This window comes from Stigmatopora argus, chromosome 4 (assembly GCF_051989625.1).
Source record: "Stigmatopora argus isolate UIUO_Sarg chromosome 4, RoL_Sarg_1.0, whole genome shotgun sequence".
In the NCBI taxonomy this organism is placed as follows: domain Eukaryota; kingdom Metazoa; phylum Chordata; class Actinopteri; order Syngnathiformes; family Syngnathidae; genus Stigmatopora; species Stigmatopora argus.
In genome coordinates, this window is record NC_135390.1 from 1,041,566 (window position 1) to 1,061,102 (window position 19,537).

The window sequence follows — 19,537 nt, forward strand, 5'->3', positions numbered from 1 at the left end:
AGAGCCGAAATGCGTAAAACAAGATCCGTTTTACAAAAAACGTACTTAAAAAAAATCCCGTACAAAAGTTGTTATACGGCGTACACAATTTGAAATGATCAAAAAACGTATACAATACGGGAAAAACGTATAAGTTGACAGGTATGCTAATTGGAAGACATAACGGACCTACGGATGAAAGCGAAACTATGACGTGGGCCGGGACCAAAAAAAGAGTTTGACACCCCTGCAATAGGTCATCGAATCAGTGTCAGTTGAGTCTGTCATCTATGTTTCCTGCAGGAATTTTTAGGTCCACCCGCTCAACAACTCAGTGTCAATCCAGTGTGTCACTGTGTCGAAACGATACGTGATGCCGCATAAACTCATCATTAATAAAAACATTGTAATTCAAACCACATGCAAGACTATTTCGAGAATAATTCATTTCTGTCTGAATTGGTCGCGTTTGTAAGCAAAAACCATCGGAGGAAGTGACGTTGCGCAGTCACGCCGAATAGCCAGTGACAATTGGATAGCCATACTGCGCGTGCGCGGGAAATTTGAGCTTTGAGGTGTGGCCTGCGGTGGTCCGTTTCCAAATCTGCTGTAACGTAAGGTATATTATTGTGTGTAAAATTGAAACGTTTTGATGTTGCTAAATCTTAATGAATGATGTCTGTTTAGCGTCTGCAGTGCAGCTTCAGACGTTGTCTGACTGATGTGTCCCACATGATGTTAATTTGTAATTTTCCGAGACGATCGTGTCAAATTTGCTGGATGTATCGTAACAGACGAACATATATTAGATTAGATGATAATATGTGTATGTATACAGACACTCCTCAATTTACGAACGCAATTGGTTCCGAGCGATTGTTCATAAGTTGAATTTGTTTGTAAGTTGATTTAGTGCTATATTTTGTATTATAATTTATGTTTAAGGCCTATATAAGTATATTGAAGGTTTATATAAGTGCATTTGTATGTTTAAGGCTTGTATAAGTAACACGCATTGGTTTGTACTGAAAAAAAACATTTAATAAAATGGAGAGAATATGTACAGTACTGTAGAGAGAGAGATAGATTTATGTATTAGAAACTGGCCAAAAGAAGCGACCTAATGACGATTGCACAGTTTTCTTCTTTTTTTCATCATAAATGATGCAGTAGCACTGTATGGCATCATTCAATTGATTTGCAAACTTTGTGCAACGTTCAATATTTGGGTCCTGCTGCTCGATCTTTCTGTTTATAAATGGTACTGAATGTGCAACGCTCACCACTCTCACGCGCATCAAGCTTCGTTATTATTGCCACTCGTTTCAAATGAAATGGCTTGCCTCTTCCTTGCAACTCCCTCAATAGAAGCCTTTAGCTTTTTACCAACCATATTCAATATTGGATGCATGAGATATTTAATGATACAAATGAAAAAGGTTCTTTGCACACTGGAGATACATTCACGCACTTCCGCATTGCAACGAAGAAGACGGTAGATGCTGGGTGAGCTGAGCTCTCACAGCGCCAGGCGTCGGTATTAGCGGCGGAAAGAAGTACTACTCCGAAAAAGACGCGAAATACAAAATTGGACTTGCGAACATTTTTGGACTTAAACGCAATTTGCAGACATGTTCGTATGTACCGTTGTTCGTAAGTTGAATGTTCGTAAGTAGGGGAGCGTCTGTATATATATGTATATATATATATATATATATATATATATATATATATATATATATATATGTATATGTATATATACATATATACATATATATATGTATATATACATATATATATATATATATATATATATATATATATATATATATATATCTATATATATATATATATATATATATATATATATATATATATATACATATATATATGTATATATACATATATATATATATATATATATATATATATATATATATATATATATATATATATATATATATATATATATATATATATATCAGTGGCGGGCGGTGCATTTTCTGGTAGCGCCTTCAACGTATCAATCCAACCCTCAAAAACTATTTTATGGCTATAAAACCTCTGCTACAGCTGCGACACATAAAAAAATAATCAAATTAATGCACAAAAATGGGGTAAAATCCACTTCCTAGCAGCATTTCATGATTAAATACAAATACTGGAGCTTTTCAGACATTAAGACCAGGCCAGGGGGTGACAGCAATGAACGTCAATGGCGTACGGGCAAACATTGCCCGAAAATGGGGTAAAATCCAGCCGAAAACAGCATTTATTGATTAAATACAAATACTGGAGCTTTTTAGACATCAGAACCGGGCCCGGAGTATCATTTCCCCGGTAAAAAGACAGCGATGAACGTCGATACGTCCATACGTGAAATGACAAAAAATGCACTAAAATACTAAAATTAGGTAAAATCCACTTCCTAGCATCATTTATTGATTGAATACAAATACTGGAGCTTTTGAGACATTACAACCAGGCCAGGGGGGTGATTTTTCCTGGGAAAAGACAGCGATGGACGTCAATGGTGAAACGCCAAAAATTAAACTGGTGTAAAATCCACTTCCTAGCAGCATTTTGTGATTAAATACAAACACTGGAGCTTAAATACAAACACTGGAGCTTTTCAGATATCAGAACTTGGCCCACAATTGAAATATTATTTAGGAATATAGCCATATTTGTAATTTTACTCACCAAAAATCCTTTTTACACAATATCCATCCTCCTTTCTTTCTTCCTTCTTTCCTATCGCCATCGAAGCTAATGATGAAAGTCGAGCCTGTCCTGTCATATTTCCGGCATAGTCCGTTTTGAAAATGGCATTAAATCAACACAACAATATACTATTTGCTTGTGGAGCTAAGTTAGCGCGCTGAAAGTGCCCCACACACCATTTTCCCGGCTGTAACAGGCTTGCTAGCTTCGGAGTTGACCGCCCTTTCTTAATGATGTCCATTTTTTTCCTGAAAAAGTCCGTCTAGAAAATAGCTTTGTGAGCAAACAGAATCTATTTGTTTTTGCTTCTGTCGGCCATAGTGGGTGGAGTTTGCGATCTCGGCTGCCTCGGTACTGCTTTGGCCCGCCTACTAGCTAATCATAGTTTGTGAAAGCAATGACATGTCCCAGCCAGCAAAATGCTAATGCCTATGAAAAATCATTGTGGGGTTGCCAACTCGAAATCTGATTGGTTAAAAGCAACAGTCTAGTTTAATGCAGCAGAGCCCGCAAGAACTGATTGTGCAGGCTTTGAGGCAGATTTGATCTGGCAACAAATAATGGCTGAAATGTGATTGGTTAAATGCTTCAATATGAAAACACACATCTGGAAGCAGTGCAACCAGGGGCAAAAGCAATGAAAGTAAGCTAACAGACCATTTGGAATAATAAGTACGTATTGATGGACAAAATATAATATGATTCAGATATTTCTTAGGCCAGCAGAGAAGGCCCTGACGGCCCGCCACTGATATATGTATATATATATATATATATATATATATATATATATATATATATATATATATATATATATACGTGTGCGCGTGTGCGCGTGTGCGCGTGCACGCGTACGCGCGTGTACGCGTACATGTGTACATACAAACATACGACTTACGAACAACGGTACATACGAACATGTCTGCAAATTGCTTTTATGTCGAAAAATGTTCGTAAGTTCGATTTTGTATTTTTTTTTCGGAGTAGTGCTTCTTTCCGCCGCTAATACCGACGCCTGGCGCTGTGAGAGCTCAGTTCACCCAGCATCTACCTTCTTCTGTCCAATTTGTTGCAATGCGGAAGTGCATGAACGTATCTCCAGTGCGCAAAGAACCTTTTTCATTTGTATCATTAAATTTCTCGTGCATCCATTATTGAATATGGTTGGTAAAAAGCGAAAGTGCAAGGAAGATGCAAGCCATTTCATTTGAAACGAGTGGCAATAATAACGAAGCTTGATGAGCGTGAGAGTGGTGAGCGTTGCACGGGCATGCAACTTGAATCGTTCGACCGTCAGTACCATTTATAAACAGAAAGATCGAGCAGCAGGACCCAAATATTGAACGTTGCACAAAGTTTGCAAATCAATTGAATGATGCCATACAGTGCTACTGCATCATTTATGATGAAAAAAAGAAGAAAACTGTGCAATCGTCATTAGGTCGCTTCTTTTGGCCAGTTTCTAATACATAAATCTATCTCTCTCTCTACAGTACTGTACATATTCTCTCCATTTTATTAAATTTTTTTTTCAGTACAAACCAATGCGTGTTACTTATACAAGCCTTAAACATACAAATGCACTTATATAAACCTTCAATATACTTATATAGGCCTTAAACATAAATTACAATACAAAATATAGCACAATCAACTTACAAACAAATTCAACTTATGAACAATCGCTCGGAACCTAACTCGTTCGTAAGTAGGGGAACGTTTCTGAATCTTTTATGTAACTTGCGCTCGAGTTAAAAATCTATTTTGCGCTTTTAAGAATATATATATATATATATATATATATATATATATATATATATATATATATATATATATATATATACATACATATACACGTGCGCACGTACGCACGTACACATATACACATATACAGTCGTACCTCGACATACGATCGTAATCCGTTCTGAGACTGAGATCGAATGATGAGGTTCTCGTAACTCGAGCGGACGTTTCCCATTGAAATGAATGGAAAAAAAAATAATTTGTTCCGGCCCTCTGAAAAAACACCAAAAACAGGATATTGGATTGGAAAAAATGTTTAATTTCTTCTAATTCCCCATCTATTAACAAAGTAACACATAACTAGTGGTTTAATAGAAATAAAATGTGTTTAATCTAACTAAAATTGGGCGGATTTCGCCGAGGGGGGAGGGGCACAAAAGGGGCGGGGGGGCTTCGTTTTTTTTTTCTCCACACAACGCACTCATAAACGGAACAAACACTCCACCCTCACGTTCGCTATCGATGGGCTGTTTGCTGTTGTACTATTCCCTTCAAAATATTCCGAAAATGATGCACACAAATGTCCTCACAATCGGATAACGCATGACCACTTGCCAACGAGCAGCAGTCTTTAATCAGCGATTGCTCCGCTGTTCATGGGAGCTTCGGGGGCGCTGGCTAGCGGCTCCCTTTTAGCTTGTAACATCTGTGTTCACATCCGCTTTGAACGGCGCCTATGATAGAGTTGCTACCGGGGATGGTATTGCGGGGAGTTGCGAGCCAGTGCCCCTGATGTTCTGCTCATGGGAGCTTCGGGGGCGCTGGCTAGCGGCTCCCTTTTAGCTTGTAGCATCTGTGTTCGCATCCCCTCGAACGGCACCTATGATAGAGTTGCCACCGGGGATGCTATTGCGGGGAGTTACGAGCCAGTGCCCCTGATGTTCTTATGAGCAGCGAACGAGAAGTAATATAATACTCCTCGTATTAGATAAAAATAACAGGAAATGCAGCAGCTGAGCTTACCCACGTATTGATTGTGGGTAAAGTTTTATTCGGAGAAAGAGTGCCATTGCCTGTCGGCGTTGTGTGCAGGAGTATACTTCATTACCCAGAAAGCCCTCTTTTCCTCGCGCATGCGCGTTGTGCGTTTCCTGGACTGAATAACTCATTCGGTGCTCGTAAATATTGTTATACACGAAAGATATGCAAAAAAGACAGTGCCATGGCCACCTGGCTTGGTTGCATAACGAAATTTTGATCGCAGGACGGGCGAATTATTCGATCGAAATTTCCGTCGTAAGATGAGAATATTGTATGATGAGCGGTCGTGTGACGAGGTACCACTGTAAATATATATATATATATATATATATATATATATAGAGAGAGAGAGAGATCTATATAGATAGAGATCTATATAGATAGATAGAGATCTATGTAGATAGATAGAGATCTATGTAGATAGATATAGATCTATGTAGATAGATAGATAGAGCTATGTAGATAGATAGAGATCTATGTAGATAGATAGATAGAGATCTATGTAGATAGATAGAGATCTATGTAGATAGATAGAGATCTATGTAGATAGATAGAGATCTATGTAGATAGATAGAGATCTATGTAGATAGATAGAGATCTATGTAGATAGATAGAGATCTATGTAGATAGATAGAGATCTATGTAGATAGATAGAGATCTATGTAGATAGATAGAGATCTATGTAGATAGATAGAGATCTATGTAGATAGATAGAGATCTATGTAGATAGATAGAGATCTAGATATGTAGAGCTCTAGATAGATATAGATCTATCTAGATATATTGGTATAGATCTAGATAGATAGATATAGATCTATATATATACAGATAAATATAGATCTATATATATACAGATAGATATAGATTTATATATACAGATAGATATAGATCTATATATATATACAGATAGATATAGATCTATATATAGATAGATATAGATCTATATAGATAGATAGATATAGATCTATATAGATAGATAGATATAGATCTATATAGATAGATAGATATAGATCTATTTTAGATAGATAGATCTAGATCTATATAGATAGATAGATATAGATCTATATAGATAGATAGATATAGATCTATATAGATAGATAGATATAGATCTATTTTAGATAGATAGATCTAGATCTATATATATAGATAGATATAGATCTATATAGATAGATAGATATAGATCTATATAGATAGATAGATATAGATCTATTTTAGATAGATAGATCTAGATCTATATAGATAGAGATCTATATAGATAGATAGATATAGATCTATATAGATAGATAGATATAGATCTATATGGATAGATATAGATCTATATAGATAGATAGATATAGATCTATATAGATAGATATAGATCTATATAGATAGATAGATAGATATAGATCTATATAGATAGATATAGATCTATATAGATAGATAGCTATAGATCAATATAGATAGATAGATAGATAGATAGATATAGATCTATATAGATAGATAGATATAGATCTATATAGATAGATAGAGATCTATATAGATAGATAGATAGATATAGATCTATATAGATAGATAGATATAGATCTATATAGATAGATAGATATAGATCTATATAGATAGATCTAAATCTAGATAGATATATAGATATATATCTAGATAGATATAGATCTATATAGATAGATATAGATCTATATAGATAGATAGATCGATATAGATCTATATAGATAGATAGATCGATATAGATCTATATAGATAGATAGATAGATAGATAGATAGATAGATAGATATAGATCTATATAGATAGATAGATAGATATAAATCTATATAGATAGATAGATATAGCTCTATATAGATAGATAGATATAGATCTATATAGATAGATATAGATCTATATAGATAGATATAGATCTATATAGATAGATATAGATCTATATAGATAGATAGATATAGATCAATATAGATAGATATATTTGCCCTGCCTCCACACTGACTTTCAGTCAATATCGAGGGTTCTTTGATTTTGTATTCCCTTCAAAATATTCCCAAAACGATGCACACAAATGTCCTCACAATAGGACAACGCACGACCACTTGCCCCGAGAAGTAGTATACAGACGCTCCCCTACTTACGAACATTCAACTTACGAACAACGGTACATACGAACATGTCTGCAAATTGCGTTTAAGTCCAAAAATGTTCGCAAGTCCAATTTTGTATTTCGCGTCTTTTTCGGAGTAGTACTTCTTTCCGCCGCTAATACCGACGCCTGGCGCTGTGAGAGCTCAGCTCACCCAGCATCTACCGTCTTCTTCGTTGCAATGCGGAAGTGCGTGAATGTATCTCCAGTGTGCAAAGAACCTTTTTCATTTGTATCATTAAATATCTCATGCATCCAATATTGAATATGGTTGGTAAAAAGCTAAAGGCTTCTATTGAGGGAGTTGCAAGGAAGAGGCAAGCCATTTCATTTGAAACGAGTGGCAATAATAACGAAGCTTGATGCGCGTCAGAAAGTGGTGAGCGTTGCACATTCAGTACCATTTATAAACGGAAAGATCGAGCAGCAGGACCCAAATATTGAACGTTGCACAAAGTTTGCAAATCAATTGAATGATGCCATACAGTGCTACTGCATCATTTATGATGAAAAAAAGAAGAAAACTGTGCAATCGTCATTAGGTCGCTTCTTTTGGCCAGTTTCTAATACATAAATCTATCTCTCTCTCTACAGTACTGTACATATTCTCTCCATTTTATTAATTTTTTTTTTTTTCAGTACAAACCAATGCGTGTTACTTATACAAGCCTTAAACATACAAATGCACTTATATAAACCTTCAATATACTTATATAGGCCTTAAACATAAATTATAATACAAAATATAGCACTAAATCAACTTACAAACAAATTCAACTTATGAACAATCGCTCGGAACCAATTGCGTTCGTAAGTTGAGGAGTGTCTGTATATGCCATTCGCACTGACTACCGGGAAGAAAAAACAACACTGAAAAAATGCACCGCTCCGCCCAGTGCTCGCAGAGACATTACACAAGGGAGTTGCGACCACAGAGACATTACACCAGGGAGTTGCGGGGAGAGAGACAGACGATAAATGATGTTCTTATGAGGAGCCTCTCGCGTCCGCTGTCTGCTTGTATATCAAAATTTGTCTTGTATCTCAAGATAAATATCTGCTCAAAATTTTACTCGTGTCTCAAATTGCTCGTATGTCGTGGCACTCGTATGTCAAGGTACCATTGTGTACTCCTCTCGTATTAGCGATCGCTCTGCCATTCGCCCTGACTTACGGGGAAAAACACTGAAAAAATGCAACGCTCCACCCAGTGCTCGTCGAGACATGACTCGAGGGAGTTGCGACCAGAAAGACAGTGCCCATGATTTTCTTATGAGCAGCCTCTCGCGTCCAAAATTTGTCTCCTATCTCAAGATAAATGTTTGCCCGAAATTTTACTCGTATCTCAAATTGCACTCGTTTGCCGAGGTATTACTGTGTATGTATGTATGTATGTATGTGTGTGTGTGTGTGTGTGTGTGTGTGTGTGTGTGTGTGTGTGTGTGTGTGTGTGCGTGCGTGCGTGCGTGCGTGTATCCGTGTATGTATATAATCTTGCCGCCATCTGGCGGACAAACATGGAAATTACATCTTTAACAGGGAGAATTTCAGCGGTGCAGGGGACATTTTCATTCTCAATCATTTTCTTATAATTTTATCTCATTTTTGTGTTTCCTCACATCTTTCACAAAAAAATGGGACTTTTTGACCCATTTTAAAGGGTTTAGTTGATAATTGTGTGAGGACTGTGGAATGCATTAGAGAATTTACATATCAAGTACTACTCTCCTGACAAAATTTTCAAGTTACGAAAAAAGTTCTGGAACCAATTAATTTCGTAAGTAGAGGTACGACTGTATATGTATACAAATCATGTTACATTATGAAAATCTGCGAAGGACTGAAGCGGATGCGAAACCGCGAATAGGCGGGGTCATTAGTATTTATATATATTCTGCCAGTAATTTCATTAAGTAATGGTCATTTTAAGGGTTAGGTGGTTAATTTAATTTAATTTTCTTCTCATCTCATACCATGCCCCCTTCTTCTGGCCTCTCTTCCCCATCCTTTGCATCTTCCCAATTCTTTTCAACAGATATTTTTCTCATTCTTAGACAAAGATCTTCTACAAGAACAGAAATGCAGTCTTCAGTGGGTGGCTGCAAAATGAGTTTGGGTTTACTATTTAACGGACTACTTGTTTCTATAATAGCAGCTTTACTTTGGGAGTACTCCAAATTGAGAGAACATGCTGCCGTTCTTCAGGAGAAGTTGCACATGCCACAGAAGTCCCAGGATTTTACACAGGATCCTATGGACTATCATATAGCTCTACAGACGCTACATGAAGATGGCACCCGCATGGTGTGCAGCAGCAAAATGCATACCGATCGGATCTGCCGCTTTGATTACCTCTGCTACTGTACAGAAGGAGATGAGTTTGTATTCTTCCATTCTAATTCTTCTTTTATGTTGCCGAATTTGGGTTCAAGACGATTCCAACCTTCTCTGCTTGACATGTCCTCGGTAGAAGATCACAATACCCAGTTTTTCAACTTCTTAGAGCTTCCAACTGCAGCTTTGAAGTTCCTGTCCAAGCCTGTGTTTGTTCCAGATGTGACATTTATTTTTAACCGATTTAATCCCGACAACATAATGCATGTTTTTCATGATGATATACTGCCTGCCTTCTATACTATGAAACTGTATTTAGATCTAGATGAGAAGGCACGATTGGTGTTCATGGAGGGTTGGAGTGAAGGACCACACTTTGATCTATACAAACTTTTAAGCAGCAGACAGCCACTACTCAAAGATCATCTAAAAGATTTTGGAAAGCTAATTTGTTTTATTAAATCTTATGTGGGTGTGTCCAAAATGACAACTTGGTATCAATATGGTTTTGTTCAGCCACAAGGTCCTAAGGCTAACATTTTGGTCTCAGGAACTGAAATCCGGCAGTTTTCTAAAGCTTTTATGGTTAAAATGAACATCACAAGAATTGAAGAGGCAGACAAAGATGCTGATAATGGTGAAGATGAGAGCAAGAAAGATGAATATATAGTTCTGTTCACTCGCTTGACAACAAGGCTTATACTGAATGAAGGAGAACTAATCACTGCATTAGCACAGGAGTTCCAAATGAAAGTGTTTAAAGTTTCACTGGAGGAACAGTCATTTTCCACCATTGTCCAGCTTCTCAGTGATGCTTCAATGCTAGTGAGTATGCATGGAGCGCAACTTATCACCTCAATTTTTCTCCCTAGAGGAGCTGTTGTCGTTGAACTTTTCCCCTTTGCTATAAACCCAGAGCAATATTCTCCCTACAAAACACTAGCCACCCTTCCAGACATGGATCTACACTATTTTTCCTGGAGAAACATAAAGAAGGAAAACTCTGTTGCTCATCCAGACAGATCTTGGGAACAAGGAGGTATAGCTCACTTAGAGAATGAAGAGCAGGAGCGAATATTAGCTAGTAAAGAAGTATCAAAGCATTTGTGTTGTCGCAACCCAGAGTGGCTCTTTCGAATCTACCAAGATACTCTCATTGATATCCCTTCACTCCTTGGCGTTTTAAAGGAGGGTATGAAGAGCAGACTAAGATTCAAAAAGTCAAAACACACCAGCAAGATTCATCCCGGCAGGGTAAGAGAACCTCAGTGTCAAACTTCGGTGCAATCTACTGATAAGGCACAACTTATAATTTCTTGGAAGATCCCATGGAATCTGAAATATCTGAAAGTTAAAGAGGTTAAATATGAAGTCTGGATACAAGAACAAGGAGAGAATACTTACATGCCTTACATCCTTCAACAGCAAAACTTCACATTTTCAGAAAATATTAAGCCTTTTACCACCTACATGGTATGGGTCAGGTGTATATTCAACAACAACCTTCTGGGTCCGTTTGCCGAAGTTCTTGTGTGTAGGACTTAAGGCATACAGCTTAAATATTCACTTTAATTTTGTTGAAATATGCATAGTTTGGTTTCATTACCAATTGCTATCACAAAAAATGACACTAATTCCTGCTAAGAATTTGTATCTGTTTTAAAAATAGATGGTGTTGTTTGGTGATTGGGCCACACTACACCCACTCTTGTGTTTATTTTCCTCCTGTTTACTATTGCTAGAAATGCTTCAAAGATTATGGGAAGTTTCGGCCGGGACATAAATAAATATTTGGTTTTGGTGTCCTTTTTTCAAAGCATTTTCACTGCAATAAAAACTGCTTAAACAGAACATTATGATGACTGTTGGAAATTTGAGCTTCACTCGAAATCTATAAGCAGCCCAAATTTTGCTTAGGGAAAACTAGATTATTTACCCTGTTATAGTTAACCTTAGCATGTTTAATCGTCACCGTGATAGGAAGTACTGTGATCCTTCTTCACTTGGCAGCTTCACTACATAACAGATTTTTTTTCTGGAGAAAAAAACGTTCCTAATGTCAAAATCAACGGTGAAACTCGCAAACAGAAGCCACTCCCCTGTCTTCCGCTTGCCAAGAAGAAAATGGTGGAAGACAGAGGAATGTCACTCAACTCAGCGAGCGAGGTCTGTGCCGCGACCCGGCTAGAACAGGCAGTGACAAGTTCTTTTGGAAGAGGATGCCTTCCCGGGCATTCTTATTCAAAAATGAACTGAAAATGCCAGGGTTCACACGGATCACCTGTGTGGGGATGCTGTGGCTGGCTTCATGTTCAAGCCAGCCTTAATCAACAAGTTCAACCTTCCTCATGCTTTTAAAAACAAGAATATAGGCTATGTTTGACTAATTTGTTTATAACAGACCATTATGGTTTTTGGGTCGTTTTGTTACCTGAGATTTTTTGATCCCACGCTTTGTCCGGTGAGGACAGTAATCCCTCAAATATTGCGGATAATATAGACTAAACATGGCCACAAGAAGACAAAGCTTTACCTCGCTGAAAGGGGGCTCCTTTTCAAGGACTTGTACTCGAACTCCCATTAACATGTTTTTTTTATTTAATTTATATTAAACGGAAAGTACCGGATTTTCACACCTATAGGATGCCCCGCCTGAAAGGGCACCGTCTCAGTTGCGGGTGTATTTTCTGTTTTTCTCAATAGAAAAGGAGCTTCTTTTCAAAAGACGCGCTGCTATAGTTGTGCTATCATGACACATACCTTAGCATGGATGCTAGCGTATGTTTTAAAATCGGCAACAGGAGCAAAACTGAGTTTGATTTTGTTTTATTGACAATGTATATTCGCGAAAATATAAGTCAAAGTATTCAAACATCTACAAATCTGTCGAAGTCCTCATCTTCTGTAACCGATATAAAGAGTTCAGCCAAGTGGGCGAATTTGCCAACAATGCTGGGTTCCATCTCATTGTCAGTGTCAAAGTTGTTGCCGTGGGGTTTCGTAATTGTGATTCCAGCTTTGACGAAAGCTCAAACTACAGTGCTTTGCCCAGGCATTGACAATCCATCCCAAATCGTCACATAACTCGTGCGATGCTGCCTGTTCGTCTTTGTATGGTGGGTTAACAGCGCTGCGAGCACACGGAAGTCAACTGCCTTGCCACTCGTCTGGGATATTTTGAATGGATTTACTGTAATGCTTGGAATACGAAGGGAGGCTATTTTTAGGGTGAACGTCCACTGGGTCGATCGCAATAAGTAGCGTCTCATCTCATTTTCTGAACCGCTTTATCCTCATTAGGGTCGCGGGGGTGCTGGAGCCTGAATCGGTGGCCAGCCGATCGCAGGGCACAAGGAGACGGACAACCATGCACACTCACACCCATACCTAGGGGCAATTTAGACTGTCCAATCAGCTTACCATGCATTTTTTTGGAATGTGGGAGGAAACCGGAGTACCCGGAGGTAACCCACGCATGCCCCGCAGAACATGCAAACGCCATACAGGTGGACCGACCTGGATTTAAACCCAGGACCCCAGAGCTGTGAGGCCGACGCACTAACCACTCGCAGCACCGGGCCGCCCACTTCTTAATATTTAAGATCTAATTTGTAAATCACCCCCATATTGTTAACAACCCAAGGACAGCGAAATCACTGGCTGAATTCCTCCGGTAACCGACTCGTCTCACCCCCACCCAGGAGCCACTGTTTATGTAAGATAGGAGCCACATTCTGTAGCTCACTGTTATCACAATTACACGCAACAATAAGCAAATTTGAGAAAAATAGCCTTTCATGAGACCGGTCAGTCCCACTGATAAATTTTAGTGTTCGATAAAATGACTCACAAATTGTTGCTAATATGCGATAATATTGTTAAAGTATTTTTTAATAAACCGCCCATTCAAAACAATATTAGTAAATATTTTATCACCTTCGGCATATTGACTCCCAAGCTCCAAAGACCAATAAATACAATAAATGTTAGGTTTGCCAACTGACAAAATCAACTAGCTTCGTTCAATGTGACATCTAGGCGCCGTTCAAGCGGCAGCCAGTTGCAGTAGCTCCCTAAGTCCTCACACGTATTCTGTTTTTACAGCTTTTTTATCCTTTATTTTTACATTTTATTGTCTCTTAAGATTTTACTTGTTACTTTACTTTATGTTTTATACTTCATACTTTAATGTTTTACATTGTTTTACTTTCAAGACTACTTAAAGACTCAAGTTGTGCGAGAGTCAGTCTTTGATCTACTAGTTTAGTTTATCTTTGCAAATTCTGGACTTGACATTTTTGACCCATTCAGCCATGCCTCCGCTGTTTTACACAAAGTATCAGCTGTTAGCGCTACGCAACACCTGGATGCCCCTGGACCTCCCCGCGGAGTTAAAGAGGAAGAGAAGAGGATGCAGAGCTGGGCGAAAATGTCAGGAGAGAAAGTGACGCTTCACACCCAGCATTCCATCTATTATTATGAGGAACTTAAGATCTCCCCCCAATAAGATGGAAGAGCTAACGGCGCTTACCAAACTACAATGACAATATCAGAAAATCTGTATTATGTGCTTTACAGAGACCTGGCTGAATGAACTAACACCAGACTCTCCTGTCTCCTTGGATGGTTTTCAGCTGGTGAGGGTGGACAGAAATGCTGAGGAGAGCAGTAGGAAGAAAGGTGGGGGACTAGCTGTTTTTATTAATAGTAGATGGTGTAGCCCCGGGCATATTACGGTGAAGGAGCAACTTTGCACTCGAGATATCGAGCTAGTAGCTGTTAGCATCAGGCCGTTTTACATCCCCTGGGAGTTCTCGCACGTTATCATAATAACTGCGTATATACCTCCTTCCGCCGATGCGGCAGTCGGTCGCGAGCTGCTTCACGCTACTGTGTCGCGGCTGCAGACGTCACACCCCAGTCTCTCTCTCTTCTTATCTCCGGTGATTTTAACCATGCTTCCTTGGCTTCTACTCCCCACCTTCACTCAGTATGTGAAGTGCCACACCAGGGAACAAAAAACTCTGGACCTGCTGTATGCCAAGACAAAGGAGGCATACAGTTCAGTCCCCCTGCCCCCACTGGGCCACTCAGACCACAACCTGGTCCATCTGATCCCCACCTACATCCCTTTGGTGAGGAAAATAAAACCTACCACGAGGATCATACAAAGATTGACCAAGGAGACCAGCATGGTACTGAGGGACTGTTTTGAGACCACTGAATGGGAGGTGCTGTGGAATTCACATGGGAAAGACATTGACAGCTTGCCCCACTGCATCACAGATTATATTAACTTCTGTGTTGAGAACATTGTACCCTCCAAGAAGGTCAGTTTTTTCTCCAACAATAAAGCGTGGGTCGCCAGGGATCTAAGGGCCCTCCTGAACAAGAAGAAGAGGGCTTTTAGGTCTGGTGAGAAAGAGAGTCTGAAAATGGTCCAGAAGGAGCTGAAGAGAGGGATAAGGAAGGGAAAGACCATCTACAGGAGGAAGCCAGAGAACCAACTCCAGAGAGGCAACACCAAAGAGGTCTGGAGGAGCTTGAGGACCATTTTGGGCCATGGAGGCAACAGTGAGAGAGACCCGGAGTCCGTAGACAGGGAGTGGGACAATTAACTGAATCAGTTCTTTAACTGATTCAGTTCTGCCCCCTCTTCCACCAGTCTCTGCATTACTGTCGATCAGGTGATAAAACAGCTAAAGAAGATCGAGGCAAGGAAGGCTACCAGTCCAGACGGCCTCAGCTCCAGACTACTGAGAGAATGTGGATCAGCTTGGCAAAGTGATTCTGCATATTTTCAACCTCAGCCACAGTCTGCAGAAGGTCCCCACCTTGTGGAAAACTTCCTGTGTGGTCCCAGTTCCAAAGACTGCGAACCCCAGGGAGCCAAACCACTTCAGGTGGGTAGCATTAACCTCTCACCTGATCAAGACTTTGGAGAGAATCCTCAATCACCTCAGCCCCCTGATGAATGCAGAGCTGGACCCTCTGCAGTTTGCCCATCGTCCAGGCATTGGTGTGGAAGATGCAACCACCTACCTGATGCACAGGTCTCTTTCACACCTGGAGACCTCTCCAGTGCGTTCAACACCATTCAGCCGGTCCTACTGAGAGGGAAACTGGAAGACGCTGGAGTAAGGAACCACCTAGCCGCATGGATAATAAACTTCCTCACTGACAGACCACAATATGTGAGACTTCAGGACTGTATGGGGCCCCCGCAAGGCACGGTGCTCTCCCCACTTCTCTTCTCCCTCTACACATCAGACTTCAAACATAATACAGACACCTGCCACCTCCAGAAGTTCTCTGATGACACCGCTATTGTTGGACGAGTGATGGACGGGAACAACCTAGAATACAGGGGAGTCATCACAGCCTTTGTTGACTGGTGTAGGCAAAACCACCTCTACATGTACACCAGTAAGACAAAGGAAATTGTCATCGATTTTCGGAGGAATCCTCAACAGACCACTCAGGTGAACATCCAGAGTACGGACATTGAAATGGTGGAGAATTTTAAGTACCTGGGTGTTCACCTCAACAACAAACCAGACTGGTTCACAAACATAGATGCCCTGTATAAAAGGGCCGCTACCTACTGAGGACACTACGGTCCTTTGGAGTGTGCAGGACACTGCTAAGGACCTTTTACGACACTGTGGTGGCATCTACAGTGTTTTATGCAGTGCTCTGTTGGGGATGCGGGAGCATGGAGAGGGACAGGAACAGGCTGAATAAGCTGGTCAGGAGGGCCAGCTCTCTTCTGGGCTGTCCTTTGGACTCTGTGGAGGAAGTGGGAGAGCAGAGAATGCTGACCAGGATGATGTCCATCATGGACAGCACCTCCCACCCCCTGCATGAGTCTGTGGAGTCCCTCTGAAGCTCTTTCAGCAATAGACTGCTGCACCCCATTGCAGGAAGGAGCGCTTCCGCAGATCCTTCATCCGATCAGCTGTCAGGTTCTTTAACAAAACAAATGGCAGTTAAGTGTTAAGACCTACCGTATGTATACATGTACCTCTATGTGTATGTATATGTATATTTATATATGTATGTATATGTATGTATGCGTACAGTCAAATTTGTTTGTACTGTGCCAATTACAGTGCGTCCGAGTAAGAGAATATCATGGTCAATTTGATTTGAGACATCAATTGTGATGACAGGGAAAACACCCTTTCTTACCCTGACCAAAGTGTCATTTGTCTTGAACTCAAGACCATCTGGCGAGGTCACATTTGGCTTAAAAAGCATACTCATTTCCTCTTTAAAAGGTTGGGCAGCTATACAACACTCAATCTGAATAATGGTGTGTTTTGGTGCTAAAACCCTGGTTTTCTTAGTGCTCACTCCATACTGGTCCATCTGTTCTGCACTGATGGCCTGTATAAAAGTCCTCACCTTGTTTCGTTTGAGACTTGGGCAAGCCCTCCTCACAGCAAGATACTGTTGATGCACTTCAGTCTGTGCCAGGATGTGTTCAATAACATTAAAACCAATAATGGGGTGGGACAGATGGCAGTCGCACCCGTGCCTAAGCCACGCACAAGATTCCCTGTGCCGGCTGGCCTGCCAGTCACACCCGTGCCTAAGCCGCGAACCAGCCTCTCCGTGCCGGCTAGCCCGCCAGTCGCACCCATGGCTAAGCAGCGAAACAGTGTCCCCGTGCCGGCTGGCACACCTGTCGCACCCGTGCCGGCTGGCACACCTGTCGCACTTGTGCCGGCTGGCACACCTGTCTCACCCGTGCCTAAGCTGTGAACCAGTGTCCCCGTGCCGGCTGTCCCGCCGGTCATCCACATCCTGAAGCTGAAAGCCAGCGTCCCCGTGCTGGCTGTCCCGCCGGTCATCCCCGTGCTGAAGCTGAAAAGCTCATAAGCGGCGGCGACTCTCCGGGCCCCCTGGACAAGGGGGTCGGCGGCGGTGACTCTCTGGGCCCCCTGGACGAGGGGGTTGGCGGCGGCGACTCTCCGGGCCCCCTGGACGAGGGGGTCGGCAGCGTCGACTCTCCGGGTCCCCTGGATGAGGGGGTCAGCGGCGGCGACTCTCTGGGCCCCCTGGACGAGGCGGTCGGCAGCGGCGACTCTCCGGGACCCCTGGACGAGAGGGCCGGCAACAGCGACCTCTGTGGGCCCCCTGGACGAGGGGGGCGGCGGCGGCGACTCTCCGGGCACCCTGGACGAGGGGGTCGGCGGCGGCGACTCTCCGGGCCCCCTGGACGAGGGGGTCGGCAGCATCGACTCTCCGGGTCCCCTGGATGAGGGGGTCAGCGGCGGCGACTCTCTGGGCCCCCTGGACGAGGCGGTCGGCGGCGGCGACTCTCCGGGACCCCTGGACGAGAGGGCCAGCAACAGCGACCTCTCTGGGCCCCCTGGACGAGGGGGGCGGCGGCGGCGACTCTCCGGGCACCCTGGACGAGGGGGTCGGCGGCGGCGACTCTCCGGGCCCCCTGGACGAGGGTGTTGTCGGCGGCGACTCTCCGGGCCCCCTGGATGAGGGTCGGCGGCGACCTCTCCGGGCCCCCTGGACGAGGGGGGCGGCGGCGGCGACTCTCCGGGCCCCCTGGACGAGGGGGTTGGCGGCAGTGACTCTCCGGGCCCCCTGATTGAGGGGGTCGGCGGCGGCGACTCTCCGGGCCCCCTGGACGAGGGGGTCGGCGGCGGCGACTCTCCGGGCCCCCTGGACGAGGGGGTCGGCGGCGGCGACTCTCCGGGCCCCCTGGACGAGGGAGTCGGCGGCGGCGACTCTCCGGCCACTTCCACGCCTCGTTACCGGCCGGCGCGGACGTCCACCGGACCGGTCAAACCCACGCCTCCTCACTGGCCGGCACGGACGCCCACTGGACCGACCAAACCCACGCCTCCTCACTGGCCGGCGTGGACGCCCACCGGACCGGCCACTTCCCCTCCTGGTAACAGGCCGGTACGGTCATCTGTCGAACTATGTTACCAGTGTTTTTCTTTTTCATGGACATTCGCCTTTGGGACGTCTAGGATCAGTCCCTTAGAGGGGGGGGTACTATTAGGAGTAGTATGTTATTGTTTTTCCATTGCTTTCTCCCTGTGTTCTGATGTTCGTTTCCCTACTCGTGTTTGTCCCTCCTGCCTTGCCGTTGTGCACGCGCAGCTGCGCGTGATTCAAAATTAGTTCCTGTTGTGTCTATTTAAACCCCACTGATTAGTAATAGTAATCGGACATAGGCCCTGTCGTCATGATCAACAACAAAAGCCTATTGTCATTGGTCGGATTGTCCGCCCTATTTGCCTTGCCATGTGTCTGCGTTTTCTCGTTCCTCGATTCCCCGTATTTTCCCTAGTCCGGTTTGGTTTTGTGATTTGATTCCTAAGTATTTTTTATTTTCTAAGATCCTGCCTAAGTTATTAAAGTTTTGTTTTGAGCACTACTTTCCTCGTCCTCGCCTGCTTCCCTGCGATTGGGTCCCATTCCTCGTATCCTCGTAAATTGATACTTAGAACCCTATCCTTATAAACTATCAGTGGCGGTCCGTGCATTTTCTGGTAGCGCCTTCAACGTATCAATCCAACCCTCAAAAACTATTTTATGGCTATTAAACCTCTACTGCAGCTACAGCT

General features: G+C 42.4%; 1 protein-coding gene across 2 annotated transcripts; it reads left to right on the forward strand.

Annotated features, from left to right (window-relative positions):
- The first annotated feature begins 472 nt into the window (after positions 1–472).
- pomgnt2 (protein O-linked mannose N-acetylglucosaminyltransferase 2 (beta 1,4-)) lies at positions 473–19,347 on the forward strand. 2 transcript variants are annotated; one of them, XM_077599786.1, is made up of 2 exons: positions 473–598; positions 9,640–19,347. In XM_077599786.1, the coding sequence occupies exon 2, from the start codon at positions 9,684–9,686 to the stop codon at positions 11,481–11,483; it is 1,800 nt and encodes a 599-aa protein (XP_077455912.1). In that variant the 5' UTR covers positions 473–598; positions 9,640–9,683; the 3' UTR covers positions 11,484–19,347. The 2 variants fall into 2 exon arrangements, with proteins under 2 accessions (XP_077455912.1, XP_077455913.1); XM_077599787.1 differs by having other exon boundaries at positions 504–593.
- Positions 19,348–19,537: the final 190 nt, after the last annotated feature.